The sequence below is a fragment of the Sus scrofa genome, chromosome 14 (genome assembly GCF_000003025.6).
Source record: "Sus scrofa isolate TJ Tabasco breed Duroc chromosome 14, Sscrofa11.1, whole genome shotgun sequence".
NCBI lineage: Eukaryota > Metazoa > Chordata > Mammalia > Artiodactyla > Suidae > Sus > Sus scrofa.
This window is the reverse complement of record NC_010456.5, coordinates 22688097-22704560: the sequence shown is the minus strand read 5'-3', so window position 1 is coordinate 22704560 and position 16464 is coordinate 22688097. Positions and strand designations below refer to the sequence as shown.

The window sequence follows — 16464 nt, the reverse complement described above, 5'->3', positions numbered from 1 at the left end:
AGTAAAGCCAAAAGAAGTAACAGCAAAGACTGAAAATTTTGACTGTAAACATTTCAAAACTGATGTGCAGCAAAAAATATGCCAGAAGTCAAAAGACATGGCAAACTGAGAAAAAATTATTTGCAAAAATACCAAAGGGGGACTTCCCTGGTGGCTCAGTGGGTTAAGGATCCAGTCAACACTGAATGTCATTTGGGTCACTGCTATGGTGTGGGTTTGATCCCTGGTTCAAGAACTTACACATGCCACAGGTGCAGTCAAAAATTTTTCAAAAATTAAAAAATAAAATTTAAAAATCAAAAAATAAAAACTAAAAAAAATGTAAATGCTAACTAAAAAGGGATAATTTCCTTATATATGGCACCTCCAGAGGAAAAAGACACTAAGAGAAAAATGGACAAAGACTGCCAGACACCCAAACAGCCAATCCATAAATACTTCCTGTTAGGAAGTTGTTTCTTTCAGCTATTGGAGGACAAAAATTCAATTTTTGTTATTTCTAATTCTGCCAAGGATGAGAAAGTTAGCAGTCCTACATGCTGCTAACCAGAATGAAAAACTAGTCTACTCTATTTGGAGGGCAATACACATCAACTAACAGATACAAAAAACCTCTACCCAATAACTCAGGACAGGTTAGTGGGAAAGGTCAAATCAAGTGGCCCAGTGGTAACGAACCTGACTAGTATGCATGAGGAAGCAGGTTCAATCCCTGACCACACTCAGGGGGTTAAGGACCTGGAGTTCTGTGAGGTGTGGTGTAGGTCACAGATGAGGCTTGGATTCAGCATTTCTGTATTCCAGCTGATGTAGGCCGGCAGCAGCAGCTGCGATTCGACCCCCAGCCCAGGAGCTTCCATATGCCTTGGGTGTGGCCCTAAAAATACAAAAAAAAAAAAAAAAAAAAAAAAAAAAAAAAAAACAGCACAGAGAAGGTGCTCCTCCTGCATAAAAACTATCATCCCCTCCACGTGAAGGCACAGACAGAGATGTTCTCAGGACATTTATCAGACTATGAACAAGGAAGGGCTTTTATTCATAGCCTATACCATTTAGGAGTTCCCGTCGTGGCTGAGTGGAAATGAATCTGACTAGAATCCATGAGGATTCGGATGCCTGGCCTCACTCAGTGGGTTAAGGATCTAGCGTTGCCATAAGCCGAGGTGTAGGTTGCAGATTCGGCTCGGATCTGGCATTGCTATGGCTGCGGTGTAGGCCAGCAGCTACAGCTCTGATTTGACCCCTAGCCTGGGAACCTTCATATGCCTCAGGTGTGGCCCTAAAAAGACAAACAATTAAAAAAAAAAGTCTATACCATTTAGGTATGAGGTGTGAACTACATTCCTAAAGAAATGTGCTTCTACTCCTGGTTTGTTTTTGTTTGTATTTTTGAATCAAAAGTTCTGAATTTTATCAGCTACCTCTTCCGCACCTATTGAGATGCTCCTGATTCTTTTCATGTGGGACAACCATTATAATGGGTTCCATCAGCAAAGTTTCCCATTTGAACTAACCTGTGCTCTTACACAAAGCTTCACGCGGTTATCCTGTACGGTTCTATAAACCAACAGGCCACGCTGACTCGTCACAAGCCTCGCAATAGGGAGCATGGCTCTGCATTTAGGCAGGTTCAAGCCTCAACTTGGCTGCTGGCACCTCGACCCTCGTGACCACTTCAGCCCTGAGCTTCCCCGGGTTATGGGGAGGCCTGAACCGGATGCTGATCTGCATGAGGATGGCACTTTCCAGGTTGCACTCTGCCCTGGCTGGTCCTGCCTGAGGGTCTCTGGAGTAAGGGACAGGTGGGGATCAAAGTCCCTGACATCTTCCTGTCTTCCTCAGTGGGGCAGCAGGGGGTGGGGGTCAGGGGGCAGGTGGGCAGGCAGGATTGTCAAGTTGGTCAGAGCAGCGGGCGAAGAGTCCATCAGCTTGAGAGAAGTTTTCCTACTGAAGCTAAGGTTTGATATACACACACACATACACAAAATGATTAAAATTGGGAAATGAGGAGTTCCCACTGTGGCGCAGCAGAAATGAATCCTACTAGGAACCATGAGGTTTCGGGTTCAATCCCTGGCCTCGCTCAGTGGGTTAAGGATCCAGCATTGCCTCGAGCTGTGGTGCAGGTGCAAGATTCAGCTCGGATCCGGTACTGCTGCGGCTACAGCTCCAATTAGACCCCTGGCCTGGAACCTTCATATGCCACGGGTGTGGCCCCCAAAAAGACAAAAAAAAAAAAAAAAAAAAAAAAAAAAAACCAGGGAAATGATAAATTTCACACTGAACTCCTGACACATTCGTTGCCTAATGTTGGAAGAGCCAGACAGGATTTCCCGTTATGGCTCAGCGGAAATGAATCTGACTAGCAGCCACAAGGACATGGGTTCCATCCCTGGCCTCACTCAGTGGGTTAAGGAACCGGAATTGCTGTGAGCTGTGGTGTAGCTCACAGACGCAACTCAAATTCTATGTTGCTGTGGCTGTGGTGTAGGCTGGCAGCTATAGTTGATTCAGCCCCTAGCCTGGGAACCTCCATATGCTGCGCTGCAAGAGCAGCCCTAAAAAGAAAAAGAAAAAGAGAGGCAAATAGAACTTTGAACTTGTCCTTAAAGCCTTTGGCAGGCAGGCCGGGGACAGGCTGTGGCAAAGGGACACTGTCTGGTCTGTTTCTTGGCTCTGCTAGGTTACAGCTGAGTGACCTCCAGCAAGTTCCTTACCCATCTGAGCCTCAGCATAAAACGTGTGGGGAACTTAACACAGTGCCCGGCACATATAATGACTGACTACCGGCTATCATTGTAAATTCTTCTGGCAATCCATCTGGACAGACCGGGCGGGAGCTTCTGTTGGCTCAGAGCCTGGTGCTGGACCTTCCAGTCCATTTATGTTGGCTTCGGAGCAGTGACACTCGAGAAGCCAAGGTTCTCTCTTGGGAAAACAAACAGCCAACCCTGATGAGGACTTGTCACTACTAAGTCATTCATCGAAAGTGGGCTTTTTTTTTTTTAAGTTAGAATCAAATTCTTTTTTTTTTTTTTGCTATTTTTAGGGCCGCTCCCTCGGCATATGGAGGTGGAGCTGTAGCCGCCAGCCTACTCCAGAGCCACAGCAACATGGGATCCGAGCCATGTCTTCAACCTACACCACAGCTCACGGCAACGCCAGATCCTTAACCCACTGAGCAAGGCCAGGGATCAAACCCGCAACCTCATGGTTCATAGTCAGTTTCGTTAACCACTGAGCCATGACGGGAACTCCTAGAGTTAAATTCTTTTAATTTGAAAATTTTCAAGTCCATAGGGAAGCTGGAAGAAGAGTGAAATGAACATTCCTACTCCCCTTTCCTAGAGTCACTTGATGTGATTAAAAAGGCTGCTTTCATTAGCATCCTAATGAGAGTTTCACACCTGAATAAAACTGATTTTGGGATAGCATGTGGGCGTACTTATCCATGTGTGTGACATGGCACATATCTTAACACCATTCAGTAGAAACTATAACACTTACACAATAAACAAATGAAACCCAGCACTAACTGCTCAAGTTCAGAGAGCAACTGTACTGTATCTGCCATCTCTTCTTCTCTCATGGGGACTGAGAAATAAAATATGCTTGTTTCAAGGGAAGAAGGACCAGAGGGAACAGGAAACAGAGCCCTGTGGACTCTCCCCAAAGCGGGGGAACTACATGAGAAAAATGATCTTTCCAGAGAGGCACAAAGCCCTTCCCAGCAGAGAGAAATAAATCATGCCCAATTAATGATTGTTTTTCACGCATGACGTTTTCCATGAGCTTGTTCGAAAGTGGGAGACTCACTCTTTCCTGCTGGCGCTTCACCCTGTACTGCTTGAGCTGTTCTTCCAGCCGTTTCCGGGCCTGAAGTCGGACCTGCTCCTCCTTCTCCAGGGGCAGTGAGGCCTCTGTTGAGCCTGTGGTGGGGAAATGGCCATTTAGAAATTCACAATGCACCATGGTACAGAGGACAAATCAGAACAGCAACTTGGCTGTTTTGCATTTTATTTATTTTTATGTATTTATTTTTTTTATGGCCGAACCCACAGCATATAGAAGATCCCAGGCTAGGGATCCAATCGGAGCTGTAGCCATGGGCCTACACCACAGCCACAGCAATGTGGGATCCGAGCTGTGTCTGCAACCTACACCACAGCTCAGGGCAATGCCAAATTCTTAACCCACTGAGCAAGGCAAGGGATAGAACCTGAAACCTCATAGTTCCTAATTGGATTCATTTCCACTGCACCACGACGGGAATTCCTGTCTTGCATTTTAGTACTGACATGATTTGGCTTCTAGACACACAGCCGTCTAGTTGGAAAGGACTGATTCCACGTGGAGATTATAAACTGTGAGCCTTGGACACCTACCACAGATAGGACCTGCCTGGTGGCAGACACAGTGGCCAGGCCCAGGGTTGTGCTCACGCCACCAGCATATCACTCCCTGCAACTTCCAGCTGGTAGAACAGGACACAGGCATTTTGTGCCTTTTAGGAACCAAATAACCAAATCTGAGTGCCTGTGTGAGCAGCCCAGGGCTCTCACCACGCTCTAGGCCTGCTCCCTGACAGTCCAGGGGAACATGAAAATCAGTCTTGATGGGAGGCAGGGGCGGGGAGCACGAATGAGCCTCCTTTACACAGTTACACCTGGGGTTGTGATTCCCTCCACAACTAATCTGAACTTCTGCAGCAGTGCATTATGATGTACTGAGCTTTTGGAAAATAAAGAGAACTCATGCCAGTGGTGCTCAGACACCATGCTGGGTAAAGGCCAAGCTGTGTCCCCAGAAGCCCGGACTGGTTACCTCAGCCTCTTGTCCCAGGCGGCTCCAGACAAGGGGCCTGTTGCTCAAAGACAGGAGGAGAACTACTGTGACAACTTTTTAGCTAGTAACAGAATTTAAAATATCTAAAACTCAGAGTCCCCTGGAGGTGCAGTGGGTTAAGGATCTGGCGTTGTCACTGCAAGCAGCTTGGGTTCGACCCCTGGCCTGGGAACTTTGGCATGCCTCGGAAGTGGCCAGAGGGGGTTAAAAGAAAGGAGAAGAAAAGAAAAATGCCTAGAGGTTTCTACAGGCTGCCAGTTCACCCCCAAATCCACAAGGTTCAGCAGAAAATAAATGTTCATGAAAGTAACTCATAAAAAAGCCTGTTGAGGAGTTCCCATTGTGGCTTAAGAATCCAACTAGTATCCATGAGGATGTGGGTTCAATCCCTGGCCTTGCCCAGTGGGTTAAGGATCAGTGTTGCCCAAGCTGTGTCATAGGTCGCAGATGCAGGTCGGATCTGGTGTGGCTGTGGTGCAGGCTGAAGTTGTAGCTCTGATTCAACCCCTAGTCCGGAACTTCTTTCTATATGCCTCAGGTGTGGCCCAAAAAAGCAAAAAAAAAAAAAAAAAAAAAAAAAGCTTATTGGGATCAATTCCTCACTGGCTACTTGCTCACTAGCCAGGGAGACAAAACATATACACGCACAGGCCCTTTACACCTGGGCCTCAAGCATGGTGAGTGACAAGGGCCCGGGGAGGCAGGAAGGGGAGGGTGGGAATAGCCCAGCAGGAAGATGCTTACACAGTTGCGTTTCTTGCATAGGAAGACTGAGTCTCAGGGACTGCAAAGCTTCTTTTCTACCACTGCCCTCAGCACTAGTCCCCTGAGACTTCCTTAGGTTGTCATGGAAACCAGCCACACCTGGAGAGGCGTCAGGACCCACTGACGATGGAGGGTCTGGGAACTGTGGCATCGGCCCATTCTGACAGGTGTCCCCTTGGCTTCCGCCTTCATCTGATGCTCTGTTTACCTCGACATTGGTGCCTAGAAAAGATGATGTGCTGGGCTGTCATGGTTTTTAACAATGAGATAAAGTCATTTTTCAGACATACAGCTGAATCCAGACACATGGACACTCCCCACAGCCTCTGTTTGCTCAGAGAGGAGCTGGTTCCCTTCTGCAAGTGGGCGATGTGGGACAAGTTACTCGGCCTCACAGAGCCTGACCCCTCATCTGTGGAAGGCCCTCCTCACTCTCCACCCAAGAATGCAAGCAGGAGTGTTTCCTTTTCATTTTAACGAAACTGGTGAGAAATCTTATGAGTCTGTTTAAAAAAAAAAAAAATAGCAAAAAACCTCCCACAAATGCTTAAAACAGAGCTGACGATGTTTCTCACAGGCAGGTTAACAGCAGTGCCAACCAGTATCACAGCCTCCCATTTACAAAGGGCTGATTTCAAAACTTAAGTTTATCCTCCAAAACAAGAAATCAAAGGCAGAGTTAGAATAGCTGATCTGAATAATTACGGCAAAGCTGAGTTCAGAACCCAGAGTTTGTGCTTCTGACTGACAAACCAGTGATGACTACTTGCCCACGTATCAAGCTCAGCTTCCTCCACTAACATTACAGACATGTTTATACAGTAACTGAAACCTATTTCTCTATCAAAAGCAAACAAGGAAGAAAGGCCACCAATGGGCCAGCCTGTCAGCAGTCAAAGAACCAAGTCAAAGAACTTCGGGTGAATTCCAGGGGTTCCCAAGCATGTCGATGCCCCACCTTCTCTTGGGGTCAGCAGCACTCGGACCTCATGACGTACTCAGGCTGCATCTAGGAAATTCCCTTTGTGCCCAAGCAAATTTAAACTAGGTTTCTGTCACTTAAAATGTGAATCCCAACTATACGGCTGCTTATTGTCAGGCCACCCTGAAAGGCAAACCAGAATATAACAGGGTACCCCAGACACGCAGCAGAGCCAGATGGGACCTGACATGACCCCCTGTTCTCTTACACAAACAGCCCTCTAGCCCCACTGCTGGAGGGGAGGAGATGTTGCGTTTCAAATGTAAGTTAATCAGGGCCTAAATACCACTTTCTCATGGGCTTAAAGATCTGGGAGAGTCTCTAAACCTTCCTGTTTACATAACAAGGGAATTTTTTTGAGCATTCTATTGGACTCTAAAAAAAAAAAATCTAAAAGAAGGGCCAAAAAAGCATAAGACTTGATTATTTCCAAACACAAGCCTAATTATGGGTAAACAAGTAACTGTGATGTCACCTACATGGTCAGCATCACTTTCTGGGTGCTGTCCACGTGCCTACATTTGACAGAGGCCACATCTTTCAGCCTCAGAACTATCCTAAGACAAAGGCAGATCTGCCCATTTTCTCAAGCGGAGAGTGAGACTGAGCTAAACTGAGGCTCTTGCCTCAGGGCTCACGGCTCTTAGTGGCAGGTCTGGAGCTATTCCAGTGCAGAGCCCTTGGTCTTGGCCTGAGCACACTGGGCTCGCCTGGCAACCAGACAACCAGCAAAGCCACTTTAGGTGCTTGAGCATTGTTTTAGAAGAACAGGAATGCAGTTTCTGCTAGGAAATCAGAACATGTACACGCTCTGGTTTTCAAGCACACACTGACCAGGAAGGGGCATGAAAACAGAGAGACTAATTCACCCTGTACTTCTGATGCACAAATAACTTGTCAAAGGTGCAAAGAGGATCCAATCATCCTCAGATCACCAGTGGACCATTTTTGGACGCCAGTGAGCAAAATTCTGGCAACCAACCAAGAAAGGTAGAACATTAGGTAGGGAACAATAATGTGTCAGTGAAGACCTACAGAAGCCTCAAGGCTAAACAACGCTGCTCTGTCCTGCTGGAGCAGCAAAGTGGGGTGGCTCCTATCCTGTTTAACACACGTGGTGCCTGGTTCAAAGTTGGCATCAGCTAAGGAAAAAAAACCCTCATCTGATTACTAAAAACACACTCTGAATGAATTAAAAAGTTCATTAGGAACACCACAGTCTTCCTCCAAAATGCAAGCTGACCCACATTCTGTTTCAAGGCACAATGTCAACTGCACACAGAGTAACTGGCAACTTACACTGGGCTTCCTCCTGCTGGTCCAGTAGCGCCAGTGAGCCTGGGGGCTTTGGGAGAGCCTCGGGGCCATTGCTGGATCTGTCCTCTGGACCATCCTGCATGGCCACCACACCATCCATGGCCAGGATGACACAGGCTGGGCTGACACTCAGGGGCTGTGAGGGAACTGCTGGTGAGTTTGATTTCTGCCATTAGCAACAGCCAAGAGCTCCTGGGATGGACCACCCTAGGTTTTCCATTTTGGGGAGAGGATTTGAAGGCTCACAGATAGCTTGAAATCAAACCAAGTAATATCATGATACCTGAGAGGAGGAAAAAGAGAAAGAAGATTGTTATGAAACTTCGTCTGATTTTTTTTTTTTTTGGCCACTCCCAAGGCACTGGAAGTTCTGGGGCCAGGGACTAAACTTGTGCCACAGCAGCGACCCGAGGCGAAGCAATGACAATGTGGGATCCTTACTTAACCTGCTGTGCCATCAGGGAGCTGTTTGTCAGATTTGAACTAACAATTCCAAGACTAACATTTAGTTCCAAACTTGCATTTGCATAATAAACACATGTAGATTTATTCATTCAAGAAATAATCCTTGAGCACCAATAATCCTCCAGCATCCCAGATTTTGAGGATAAAATGCTGACCCGGCCACACCCAGGCCCTTTCCCCAAGGTGTTCTCTATATTGGTGCTGGTCTTTAAGATTATCCTGCCAGGAAGAGAAGCTCTGTCAATGGCTAGGACTTGGGTGACTAAGGAAGTGAGTTTTCACTTCTTCAAACTTAATTTGTGTGTAAATATCCGCATAATTTGTGTGTAAATATCCACATGCGGCCAGTGGCTTCAGTACTGGACACCCAGGGCAAGCTCCTCTCCCTAGACACCTGGCATGACAGTACCCTGGCCACAGCTCCAGGCAATGTGGACAATGCCACTTCCTGGAGTGGAGTAAACTGCATGCTATCACAGAAAGGGGGACGAGGACACATGGAGAGAGGCCACTCTGGGATGGGCCAGAGATAAAGTATCTCACAGCAAGTGACCCAATGCAGCCTTTATTTCTTACAGGATCTGCTATCTCTTAGCCCATCCTACCAGGCTGAGTTTAAGGAAGCAAAATTTCACCCATGTTTGGCAACTGGCTATTGCTTTTGTTGTTGTTGTTTTGGCTGCGTCTGTGGCATGCGGAGGTTCCCAGGACAGGGATCTAACCCATGCTACAGCAGTGACAATGCCCAATCTATAACCTGCTGAACCACTTGGGAACTCCTGCTTTTGAAGTGTAGTGAGGATATTATCAGCTCATTTCCTCATCAAAAGATAGGGTGCTGTTATTATTCATTCTGCAGAAGTGTTGGTACTTGCTTCCTTTAAGATAAGGTTTCATATTATCCTAGTACTGTTCCATTTCACAGTTTGAGGGCTAAAACTTACATGACATTCCTTTCAGAAAAAGAGCCTAAGCAGGAGCTGACCCTCACTCAGTGGGCCACTGCACCTGCTTGTCCAGTCCCCTACCATCTCTCACTTACAAACTAGCAATCCCTGGTGGCTGGCACAACCTGGTCTACCCAGTGGTGAGTGACCAGCAACAGCAGCGTCCATCTTGGGAACTCTGTAGTGTGTGGCACTCACACATTCCTCTGCAGTCTGGTTCCCTGCAGGCCAGCTATGACACTGTTATGAAGGTAAAAAGGCTATGTGTGCTATTACCTGCAAAACCAGCACTTCGGGTCTGTACTTGAAAGGACCATTGATAGAACTGTGTGAAAACATGGGTAACTAAAATCCAGTATAGCTCATTCAAAAAGCACTGGGGGAGTTTCCACTGTGGCTCTGTGGAAACGAATCTGACTAGCATCCAGGAGGACACAAGTTTGATCCCTGGCCTCGCTCAGTGGGTTAAGGATCTGGCATTGCCATGAGCTGTGGTGTAGGTCGAAGATGCAGCTTGATTCCATGTTGCTGTGGCTGTGGTGTAGGCCTGCAGCTCCAATTTGACCCCTAGCCTGGGAAGCTCCATGGGCCGCAGGCGCAGCCCTAAAAAGACCAAAAAAAAAAAGCACTGGGAGCCACTGTGGCTCATGGTGCCCAGCGCATGTAAATATTTGAGGATGACGTCTGAAATGAAGGGAAGTACTAAGGCCAACCAAAAAGTGATCCTATGTGCAATGAGCCCTCAATCTCATAACCTCTTCCATCCTGGACACACCTACCAGATTGAGGGATGAGCTAGGTAGACAAATGGGCCCTTGGAGGCCCCATACCTGTCCTTGCACATGCACACCTCCACCCAGGCCCCTCTGAAAATCACCATTTCACAAGGTCCTGGCTCCAGAGAAAACCACAGGGACACTCGCTGAGCCTGCCTCATGGCTGCTGTCCCAGACACTCCCTGGCAACATCTGGAGGTAAGACAGCCAGGCCAGGATGTGACACTGTAGAAAATAGGCCCGCAATGCAAGGCAAAGCAAGGCAAGGCATATCAGCAAAAGGATAGGCAGGCCGGAGTCCTGTGGTGGTTCAGCTGGTTAAGGATCTGGTGTTGTCACAGCTGTGGCTTGGGTTGCTGCTGTGGTGCAGGTTCGACCCCTGGCCTCGGAACTTTTGTGTTACAGGCAAAGCCAAAAAACAAAAAAACTAAAGAAGGGCCAGGCTGTCCCTTCACTACAGGCTCCACTTCAAGGATGGATGACTACAGATGGACGTGTGGGAATGCAGAATCAACTGCCACTGCAAATCGCATACTGTATGTGCTAGCCATCCTGACACATCCCTTAACAAAAGGAAATGTTTGCATTTTGCTTTGAAATGTCTGCTTCTGTCTTGTGGGGGTGCAGGTGAAGATGTCTAAACGAAATTTCCACCATGCTCCCTAAGATGCCTGAGGGGGTAACAAAGACAGGTCAGTGCTTTTCAGGCAGAAGCCTGGACTCTGTGACGGTGCCTTTCTCCCCTTGAGTACCAGGCAAATCCCTGTGGATCCGTCCACGTCTACCATGGGACACTGCTCACAAGCCTCTTCCTGGCCCACTCCCTTCTGCCCTCACGACACCCCCGGCATGCATATCACACTGCAGCTGTGTGGGTGCCCTCTATTCCATCACGCTCACTAACACCCTTGGAGGCATAATCACCTCCCCAAGTCGGCTCCGCCCCACACATACTCCCTGCACGGAGTGGTGCCCAACACAGGCTACGGACTTAAATCCTTGCCTCCCCATCATGTTCCACCTCTCTGCAATCAAGCTAGTGCTTCCAAAACAAAATGATAACAGCATTTGCATCCTTGAGCATCCACAATGCCTTTTCAAATATCAAAAAACTCTACTTCTACTAAAAAGAGTTGGAAGCCACAGTTCCAGTGAGGGCAAAGATCACCCCTGGGAGAGCAGCTTGTGATGGCCACCACCCAGAGGAGCAGTGTCACCTGGCCGAGAAGGAAAAGCAGGACAGCCAGCGGGATCGGACTTACCTACTAAAGACAGGACATGCCAACGGAGAAGAAAGGGCAGGAAAGGAGCCACAGAGGATGTGCCACCAAATCTTGCCATGACAACACCTAACCTTAACCCTGGGCAAGGAAGAGAACCACTGGCTGAGATGGTGGCATGCCACAGACAGAGAGAAATGCACCAGGCTATTTGAGCCCAATGCCATCACTCACTCTGCTTGTTCCATTTTTGCACATTCCCTTTTTTTTCACTTGGATTTCTTGCTAAACAAGAAGTCTCTGATTCCCAAGGAACCCTACCCCCTCCAGAGATGGAAGGTGCAGCCAAGGATTCGAGCCCAGGACTGTGACTTGTTTTGGTAACTTATGAAGGTGGCTCCTGTTCACATGCAGTGCTTCCTGAAGCCACAGAGGCAGAAGTCACAGCCTCTAGTGAAAAGACACTTCTCCTCACACATATAAATGGGTATTCTCTGTCTCCCCTCAAGCTCATATGAACTTTCCTTAGCATGACTCAGTCACTCAGGGCCTCATTATCTCAGTCTGCCGACAAAAACAGGACAAGGAGGGTCAGACAGCTGGGAGCACAGAACAAGGAAGCTGTGATTACTTACATGCACTCCACTCTGTAGTTGAAAAAAAGAACTAGTCCAATCACAGTACCACTTTTGACTGCCTGCACTCTGCTGTGTTTCCCAGAGGGAAGAGACGGGGCACAGCCATCACTTAGAACCTCAGAGTGTTTCTAACTCTAGGTTCACCACTGTCTGACGTCAGGAGACTTCAGAAGGAGCAGCACCATCCTAACATCCAGGTGATTCCAGCTTCCCCCAGACGGCGGATTACATGGATCTGGCAGTTGCACATGAACAGCTCCATCTAGCCCATCTTATTTAAGATGTCCCTATCGGCGATTAGAAACAGAGCATAGCCAAAGTGAAAGCCCAGAAAGCCTGCTGTCATCATATAATGTAAAGGACAGACTCAGACATCACACATCTTGGCTTTAGGTCCTGAGTCCTCCACCTTCAGCTATGAGCTGAGGGGCAGATTTCCTAGCTGGTGACCTCATCAGTACGATGATGAAAAAATAAATAAAAAATCTGTGCTAGGATTAAGTGCAATAAGACACACGTCCTGTGTCTTCAATAAATGGCAGCTATTTAGTGTTATTTTCCCTTTAATTGTTGCTTGTCAAAATCAATAGCTAAAAGTCAAAGATTTTCTCATTTAAGAAAGCGCACTGTTTGGGAGTTTCCTTGTAGCACAGCAGGTTAAGGATCTGGCACCATCACTGCAGTGGCTGGGGTCGTTGCTGTGGTGCAGATTTGATCCCTGTCCTGGGAACCTGCACATGTCACGGGTGCAGGTAAAATAAACAAATAAAATTTTGCCATTTGTGACAACATGAATGGACCTGGAGGATATTATGATTTTATTTTTGTTGTTTTCTTTTTTTGGCCGCCCCAAGGCATGTGGAGTTCCTGGGTCAAGAATCAGATCCAAGCCACAGTTGTGACCCAAGCCACAGGTGCAATAACACCGATCACCAATCCACTGTGCTGCGCAGAAGATTGAACCTGAGTCCCAGCACTCCCAAAATGCCACCCATCCCATCGCACCACAGTGGGAACTCCTAGGGGGTATCATGTTAGTGAAATAAGTCAGAGAAAGTCAAATACTGTATGTTATCACTTATATGTGGAATCTGAACGATAAAACACATGAACAAATATTAAAACAAACAGACTCACAGATACGGAGAATAAACTAGTGGTCACTGGAGAAGGGAAGGAGAAGGGGCAAAGTAGGTGAAGGGGATTAAGAGGTACAAACTACTAGGTATAAAATAAATAAATTTTTTAAATTTTTAAAGAATTTTGTTTTTTTTTTTTTTTTTAGACACACCCTTGGCACACGGAAGTTCCCGAGGCAGGGAGTGAATCCAAGCCAGAGGTGTGACCTACACCACAGCTGCAGCAACTTAGGATCCTTAACCCATTGCACTGGGCCAGGGATTGATCCATCACCTCCACTGAGATGAGCCAGATCATTAACCCACCGTGCCACAGTGGGAACTTCAGTAAATAAATGATTAAAACCTGGATTTCCCTGGTGGCTCAGCAGGATAAGGATCCAGCATTGTCACTGCTGTGGTGAGGGTTTGATCCCTAGCCTGGGAAGTATAGCCAAAAAAAAATAAAAATAATTAAATAAATAAGTTACAAGAATGTAATGTACAGCACAGAGAATACAGCCAGTATTTATATCAAATTACTATGTTTTACATCTGAAACTAACATTGCAAGTTAAAAAAGCACACTGCTGCTTAAGGCAACTGGCTTAAAAAAAATAAAAAAGACTACTTCTGAATTTGAGTTATGTCATATGATTTTTATTTCCTTTTCTTACCATTCGAGGTGCACTGCAACTGAAAGCTATCACTCCAGTAATGTTTGCAATATTTAAGGGATAATTTAAAATGTTAAAAAAAAAACCATGAGTCCCCAGTAAATGGCTTACAATGTCCCAGTGGTTTTCAATCACACTGACAATAAAATCTAAGCCTCTTACCACGAACTAGGAAGCTGCATACCGTCTAGCCCCTTCCTACATTGCATCCTTGTCCCCTCTCACTTTCTTCCTTTTTCATTACACGCTTGCCATACTGTATCTAAAAAAACACCAATTTACTCCTCCCTCAGGGCTTCACACTTGGTCATCTTGCCTGAAACAGTCTTATCGCATGTTTGCATGGCTAGTTTCTTGTCATAGAGGCTTTGACTCAAAAGTCACCTCCCCCAAGACCTTCTTATAGATCTGGCCCAAGCACCACGCAATACTCTCTCAGAAATGGCTTCATTTACTGTCTGTATCCCTCCACTACAGCGCGAGCTCAGTGAGGCCCTGACACGACTCCAATCCTATCACCCAGGATCTACAGTGAACAGTGCCGGGCACGACCGACACTCAGCAAAGAGCTGTTGAATGAAGGTCGAGCTGTTCACCTGCATCATACTAGAGACGACGCCTGGTCCCACTCCCTCTGGAAATTATCACTACACTGATGAAAACACCGCTATGAAACACATTCTGGTGAAACACCCAGAAATGAGATGGACTCGAGGTGGAGAGAGAGCAGAGCACACACGGATTCTTTAAACCAGGCTTCACACTAACCACCGGACACCATGTCACGCCTGTCATCTTGACAGAACTTCTACACAAGGACAAGAGATGTTTCTCTGCAGCTCCAACAGCAGCCGTGGGAACCTCTGAACAAATTACTCCCCGGCGCGCGTGGACAGCACTACGGAAGAACGCGAATGTTGGGATATTTATGAGGCCGGTTCCGCTAACAGCTGCACAGTGCAGCTTCTAGGCCCAGAGGCTACCAACGGTGAGGAGCCGGACTAGCGCGGGGCGTTGCCGCTCCAGGTGGAGCCTTGGCCGGCCCTTCGCGTGCGCCCAAAGCCCAGCCGCCCTTCGCCTGTCCCTGGCCCCGACCCAACCGCTGTCCTCCTGTTCCCCACGCCTTCCCCAGCCCAAGCCTCTGCCCAGGCACCGCCCCACGACCCTCACCCCTGCGCTGCGGAAGCCGCGGCGAACGCCCGGCCCGGCTGCTCTGGCTGAGACGTGGCTGCGCGGGGGGCGGAGCACGGCGCGGCGACGGAAAATGACCCCCCGGAAGCCTGCGTGCGCTGTCTCCGTTCCGGAAGAGAGAAAGCCCTCTTCTGTTAGCCAGCAGCTGCCCTCGGGCCCCGAATGCTCCGGCCGCAGGGCTGGAATCCAGCCTAGTCGAAACTCGCCTGAGACGGACTTCAGGAAGCGAATTTGGAGCACCTTCCCTTGTTAAAAAGTAGCTTCGGGACTGGCCGGACCAACTCCGACAGGAAGCCGGACAATTGAGCTTCCGGCGGAAGTGGCGTGGCCAGGCTCTGGTCCCCGCCCCGCCCTAGCTGTCAGGGTGTCGGCGTAGCCATTCCACCCCGCCCCTACCTCGTTGGGGGTTGGCTAGTAAGCACGCGGGGGTGGGGTCTGTGAGGTGCAGAGTTGTGGCTCTGGCACCTGTTCGTCGCCCCTGAGCACCAACCTTCCACCGCGCCAGTCCTCACTTATCTTTCAGGTACCAGTGCAAAAGTGACTCCTGCTTTGGGGCGGTAGCAGTGTTTTATCTTTAAAAAAAACATTGTTGGCATAGGCATGAGGTTTAGGTGAAGGGCTTTTAGGGTTTAGGTAAAGAACACAAAGGAGTTCTCTTGTGGCACGGTGGGTTAAGGATCTGGCGTTGTCACTGCAGCGGCTTGGGTCCCTGCTATGGCACGGGTTCCTTCCCTGGCCCAGAAACTTCCACGTGCTGTGGGCAAAGCCAAAAAAAAAAAAAAATCAGTTGGCTGTTTGTTGAATGTTTCTGGGTTCTCTGCCCTGGTCCATTGATCTCCATGCCTTCTTGTAACACCACAGTCTTCACCAAAATAGCTTTACAGCAAGCCACAATATGGGGTGGAAGATTCCTCCCACTTTATTCTTTTTTTCATTTTGGCAGACCCTCAGCATAAGAAGTTCCGCAGCCAGAGATCAGATCCAAGCCAAAGTTACCACCTATGCCACACCTGTGGCAACCCACAGCTTAACCAACCATGCCAGGCCAGGGATTGAACCTATGTCCCAGAGTAGCAGAGACACTGCCAATCCCATTGTGCCACAGCAGGAACTCCTTATTTTTATTATTATTATTTATTATTAAGGTATTATGTGTATACAATATAATTAGCCCATTTTATGTGTTCAGTTCAATGATTTTTAAAGTAAGTTCAGTTACACTTACTAAATTTTAGTAAATAACACTGAGCTTAATCCATTTAGTTGAAGCTGGATCTATTGCAGTTTGTTGTAGAACACTTTGATAGCTCCAAGGATCCCTCTTGTCCATATACACTCTGTTCCCCTCCACCAGCCCCTGACAACCACTAATCTGTTTTCTTTCTCTATTGATTGGCCTATTCTGTACATTTCATATAAATAAAATCTCACACCATGTGGCCTTTTGTGACTGCCTTCTCTTTTACTTAGCATAGTATTTTGAGGTTCATCTGTGTGTTACCATGTTTCAGAACTTAGCTCCT

General features: G+C 47.6%; 1 protein-coding gene across 3 annotated transcripts in view; it reads right to left on the bottom strand.

Annotated features, from left to right (window-relative positions):
* Window positions 1–15257, bottom strand: part of GOLGA3 (golgin A3) — a 49241-nt gene extending 33984 nt beyond the window's left edge. The window contains exons 1-4 of one of the 3 annotated variants that reach the window (XM_021073868.1): window positions 15148–15257; window positions 7892–8192; window positions 5590–5832; window positions 3817–3929 (exon numbers count right to left, since the gene is read on the bottom strand). In XM_021073868.1, the coding sequence (XP_020929527.1) occupies window positions 3817–3929; window positions 5590–5832; window positions 7892–8009 (474 nt within the window). In that variant the 5' untranslated portion in view covers window positions 8010–8192; window positions 15148–15257. Of the gene's footprint in view, window positions 1–3816; window positions 3930–5589; window positions 5833–7891; window positions 8193–14920 lie in introns of all 3 variants that reach the window. The other 2 variants (XM_021073867.1, XM_021073869.1) reach the window with 2 other exon arrangements.